At 31.8% G+C, this 5,578-nt stretch overlaps 1 protein-coding gene across 1 annotated transcript; it reads left to right on the plus strand.

The window, feature by feature from the left end:
* On the plus strand, positions 1-2,540 carry LOC143536796 (uncharacterized). Its single transcript, XM_077030709.1, has 5 exons — positions 1-246; positions 343-608; positions 1,250-1,642; positions 2,277-2,436; positions 2,523-2,540. The coding sequence occupies exons 1-5, from the start codon at positions 1-3 to the stop codon at positions 2,538-2,540; spliced, it is 1,083 nt and encodes a 360-aa protein (XP_076886824.1).
* The last annotated feature ends 3,038 nt before the right edge of the window (positions 2,541-5,578 follow it).

Here is a 5,578-nt window from a genome sequence, read left to right on the forward strand (position 1 = left end):
ATGTGGGCTAATAATATGAAACTTGCACTTCAAGTGAAAAATAAACTAGGATTTGTTACTGGTATTTGTGAAAGACCTACTGATGATGAGGTTCTTAAGAGTCAGTGGGATAGGTGTAATTCTATTGTGTTGACTTGGATTTTAAATTCTGTTTGTGAAGAGTTGTATGTTGGGCAAGTGTATTCTCAACTTGCCTCTGAGGTTTGGACAGAGCTAAGGGAGACTTATGAAAAAATTGACGGTTCAGTAATTTTCATTAGTTTTCAAAAAATTAACTCATTAAAACAAAATGGTGACACTGTTTCTGAGTATTATAATAAACTGAATGCTTTATGGAAACAGTTAGATGCTATGATACAGTTGCCCTCATGTTCTTGTCAAGCCTCAAAAGGCTTTAGTGATTTTAACACACGAATAAAGTTGATGCAATTTCTCATGGTTCTAGATGATTTTTATCAACCTGTTAGAACTAATTTGTTGACACGTGAACCACTGCCTTCTATTAAAACTGCTTTTCCAATAGTGTCCAGGGAAGAATCACATAGGAATTCAAGTGCTAGTTCTAAAGCTCAAAGTTCAAATGTTGGCTTTGTCTCTAAAACTAATCAGTTTGTTGAACATAAAAAGAAGTTTAATCAATCTTATCGTGGACCTTATCCTAATTTTAAATGCACACATTATAATAAGATTGGTCACACCGTGGAATGATGTTTTGACATTATAGGTTACCCTCAAGGTTCTAGACCTAAGGGTAATCCAATGTTTGCTAGTTCTAATCCCACTAAGGCTAGTTCATCTTCTAACTCTATTGCTTGTTCTCTTACTCCTGATCAAGTAACTAAGTTGTTAGGTTTGTTGAATGAAAAATTTGGAGATGGACAAATAAGTGCTAATGTTGGATGTAACTCTATGTGTTTTTCCAGTGTTTCTTTAATGAAAAATAATGTGTTTTGTCTTAATAGTATCTAAAATCCATCTACAAAAACTGGATGGGTTATAGATTCCGGAGCTAACCAACACATGGTCATGAGTGATGACATTTAATCCTATATATGTGTCTGATTTCAATATAAGTGTAAAACATCCAAATGGTTCTAATCCTTTTGTAACTAAAATTGGTTGTTTAAAATTAACTGATGAAGTCACCTTGATTGATGTGTTTGTTGTTCTAGACTATTATGTGAATCTTCTCTTTGTTTACAAACTTGCTAGTGATAATTAGTTGTCTGTGACATTTAATGATAATTAGTTGTCTGGTGACTGGTAGTCAAATAGATGGGTTATATCTATGCGGTGGCAGTTCTAATCTTGCGGAGGTGTGTTTTACTAGCTATGATCAGTTTAATTTGTGGCATTCTAGATTAGGTCATCCTGCAAGTCAAGTGTTATCTGTTTTAAAGGATGATTTAAATGTTAAGATAACAAATGACTCTTTACTGTGTGATGTGTGTCATAAGGCCAACCAACACCGTGAACCATTTCCATTAAGTGACCATGTATCACTACAAGTTAGAGAGTTGGTTCATCTTGATGTTTGGGAACCTTATAGACTTAAGAGTAGAGAAGGGTTTAGATATTTTTTGACAGTTGTAGATGATTTCTCTAAGGCTGTTTGGGTGTATCTATTAAAGATAAAACTGAGGTTTTTTACAATCTTGAGACTTTTATAAACATGTTAAAAAATCAGTTCAATACTAATGTTAAAGTATTTCATAATGATAATGGAACAGAATTTGTAAATCATCAGGTACAAGAATTTTTTATTAACAATGGCATTCGACATCAAACTTCTTGTACTCATACACCCCAACAGAATGGGATTGTTGAAAGAAAACATCGACACTTATTAAATGTAGCTAGGGCACTTCTTTTTGAAGAGGGAGTTCCCCTAAGTTTTTGGTTTGTGTGTATTTTAACCGCTACTTATTTGATAAACAGGACTCCCTCGTCAGTTTTGAACGGTAGGTCTCCATATGAGCAGTTATTAGGATTTAAAACCTTCTTGAAACATTTAAAAACTTTTGGTTGTCTTTATTATTATACCATTTTAAAAATAATAATAAGTTTGATAGTCGTGCTAATAAAAGTGTTTTCTTAGGATATTCTTTCAACAAAAAGGTTATAAGTTGTGGGATATTGAGTTAAAAGAAGTATTTTTTTAGGGATGTGAAATTCTATGAAAGTATATTTCCTTTCAAAGATAGTGTTTTGTTACATGATTTTGAATTTGTTTTTGATAAATCATTAAACAATCTTAATATTTTTTATTTGTATAGTGATAATGACAACCAAGGTGTTTTTAATAAAAGTCCCAATGATGAAGGAGGTAGTGTTTCATATGATAGGTCAGTTGACCAGCCACCTAGTAATAACCTTGGTGTTGAAAGTAGGGCTGGTGATCATCAACCTTCGAACGCCAAGGGGTCAACTAGTGAGGTAAGTCCTCCTTGTTCAAATGATGAAACACATCCAACTGAGGGCACACATCTTAATGTCCCTTCTAATCCTATAACTGTGAGGAGATCTACAAGGAGTTCTAATTTACCAAAAAATTTAAATGACTTTATTGTTGAAGGTAAGATTAAGTATGGTTTAGAAAATGTGTTAAATTACTTGAACTTGTCTAAACAAATTTTTTGTTTTGTGTCAGTTTTAAATAAAAGTGTTGAACCTAAACATTTTAGGGAAGCTATAACTTATAATAATTGGGCTGTTTCTATGAATAAAGAATTGAGTGCTTTGAATAGGAATAATACATGGGAATTAGTTGATTTACCTAGTGTAACACCCCGGCTTTAGCGGAATATGCCCGGGTGTGACGTAGAGATTGCCCAAAACACATGTGACACCATATCATTAATTCATTCAAATCCCAAGTACACAAGTTTATCAAGTAAACAAATACAAAGTAAAAGGAACAAAACACGTCTTCTTGTTTATTCTTTAAATAACCTAACTTCTAGTGTCTTTCGTCATTTCATCCTCTAATGTAAGTACCTGTAGCATATATATAAAATAAATTCAACTAATTGAATAGTTGGTGAGTTCACACAAGTTTGATACAAATACATAAAAATCATACAATTCCATGAAACTTGGTGTATTAATAGCGCAAGTAATGTCTTTTCCATTTGGTAACAACCAAATGTACTCGGATCGGGGGTCCATATTCCACTTATAACATCGACGTCCTGAGTGCATAGGGGGGCGTATGATCATACTTATTGAGGAAACCATGAGCAAGTAGTCTTTGAGCAAGTAAGCAAATAAGCACACAAGTTCATGTAACGAATTGTAGTTTGTAATAATTATATAAACGAAATAGAATTGTTGATAGGATATATAAGCTACCCCCAAAATAGTTAAAAAGGGTAAAAAGGGGTGTGAGAAACTCACCTTTGAATTGGTATGACAAACTTGAAAATGAAACGAAAGCGCGTTATATGAAACCAAACGATCGAATCTCACGAGCTAGAAATAATAAGAACAAGAGAATTACTAACTAATTTGATGAAAATAAAATGTCGGTTTTATAGTTCATACGTTTTTATTTATAAGTATTTTGTTACACATTTTTAAGTGTATTAATATTTAAGTTAACGGGTTTTATCAATTTATTATTATAATACTTATTTACAAGATTAATAATATTTAAGGAGTTTGTCGTTACCGGTATGATTATTAGTATAAGCGTTTGTTGATTTAGATTTATAAAGTTACAACGACACTATATATATATATATATATATATTATAATTATTTAACGAGTTTCAAACGAGCGGTTTGTGTTTGTAAAAGTTGATACTTGAGCAAAAATGCTAACGGAAGTTAAAACAACTTTTATTTAATTATAAAACTGATTTTGTTTATTTTGTATAATTTATAAATATATATAGAATTCATTATAACTAGTAAATATGGTTTTCAAAAAATATAAAATGGTTTTGCCGTGACCCGGGTTCAAACCCGGGTCTCCATGACCACACAACACATACATAACCATTGGTGCAAACCATTATTATTGTTAATAGATGGAAACTAATAATTTCAACAACAACCCAACTTCATCTTCCTCATCCTAACCCTAGGGTTTCAATTCCCTCAAACCAGACCATGTTTGTTAAAATAGAGTTAGGGGTTTTGTTAGACGGGTCAAAACAATGAAAACCCACCTATCAATTACCTCTAATGATGCCGGAAAGCGGGTTAACGACGAGTTGGCCGGAACCGATTGTATAAGAACAAATTGATGATATCGCGAGTTTGTGAGTGTAAAATTATGTTTGTAGCACATTTAGAAGGAGATTAGGGTGCTATTTATAGCCTCAATTGGTCCGTTGGGTGATTAAATCGAGTTAATGAATTTCTAATTATTATCCGGCGGTTTTAGGATTGAATCCAAACGTTGTAGTGTGTTAATACACATAATGAGACTTAATTAAGCTTTAAGATGATGGATAAACAAGTTTATATCATTTAAATTGATTAAAAATGGGCGTTTTGGGAGGTTTTAATGTCGACGGAGTTTTACTGCGTCGCCGCCGACGATGTACCGGAAAAGCGACGGGAGGGAAGGGGCTGGGGGCTGGGAGTTTAATATTATTATTTTATTATAATTTAAATTCAAATTTACAATTTACACCCCTTAACTTCTAATATATATGTATATATATATATATAAACTGTTTTTACTTTATTAATGTTTAACCCTTGAACTTTACAATTATACTTAACTAAGTTAAAACTTGTTATATCTTTATATCTTTAGATTTCTTACATTTTATACCCGATAGGTTTAAGCTTTGATTATTTTATAGATTTTTATAGCTCGGAGATTCATTTCTTGAACTAAACAGATAGACAATGAACGAGCAATAACTATAAACATCGTAATTAGTGTTAAATGATAAACGACAAAACGAATTTATTGAAACGACACAACGGGTCGGTTTAACGAATACAAATATAAATACGAATATGAATAAAAATTGACAAATGTCACACCTAGTGGTAGGAAAACCATTGGGTGTAAATGGGTGTATAAAATTAAATATAAATCAACATGTGAAATAGAAAGATATAAGGCTAGATTAGTAGCTAAAGGTTTTAATCAAAAGGAAGGTGTTGATTTTGATGAAACTTTCTCCCCTGTAGTTAAAATGATAATTGTAAGATGTGTTATTTGCTTAGTTGTTCAGTTTGATTGACCATTATATCAACTCGATATAAATAATTCTTCTCTATGGAGATTTGTATGAGGAAGTATACATGTCGTTACCTAAGGGGTTTTTTTCTAAAGATGAAACAAAAGTTTATAAACTAAAAAGGTCCTTGTATGGACTAAAACAGGCTCCTAGGATATGGAATGCTAAACTTGTTAGTGTTTTGTTAAGCATAGGGTTTGTTCAAAGTAATAGTGACTATTCTTTGTTTATAAAAACTGAAAAAAATGTGATGGTTATCTTATTGGTTTATGTAGATGATATAGTATTAATTGGAAATAGTGCGGTTGAAATAGAAAGGGTTAAGAGGTTGTTGATATCCAAGTTTCTTATTAAAGATTTGGGTTTATTAAAAT

Source organism: Bidens hawaiensis, unplaced genomic scaffold (assembly GCF_021521415.1).
Source record: "Bidens hawaiensis isolate Kalapana, Puna unplaced genomic scaffold, B.hawaiensis_p1.1 tig00010928_1, whole genome shotgun sequence".
Taxonomy (NCBI): domain Eukaryota; kingdom Viridiplantae; phylum Streptophyta; class Magnoliopsida; order Asterales; family Asteraceae; genus Bidens; species Bidens hawaiensis.

What these genes read in the sequence shown, in the direction of transcription:
- LOC143536796 (XM_077030709.1), top strand. Translation starts at nt 1, where the DNA reads ATGTGGGCTAATAATATGAAACTTGCACTTCAAGTGAAAAATAAACTA. An exon ending in ATGAAAAAATTGACGGTTCA is followed by an intron (nt 247 to 342) that starts GTAATTTTCATT and finishes TTATGGAAACAG; the next exon opens with TTAGATGCTATGATACAGTT. An exon ending in TTTGTCTCTAAAACTAATCA is followed by an intron (nt 609 to 1,249) that starts GTTTGTTGAACA and finishes AATGATAATTAG; the next exon opens with TTGTCTGGTGACTGGTAGTC.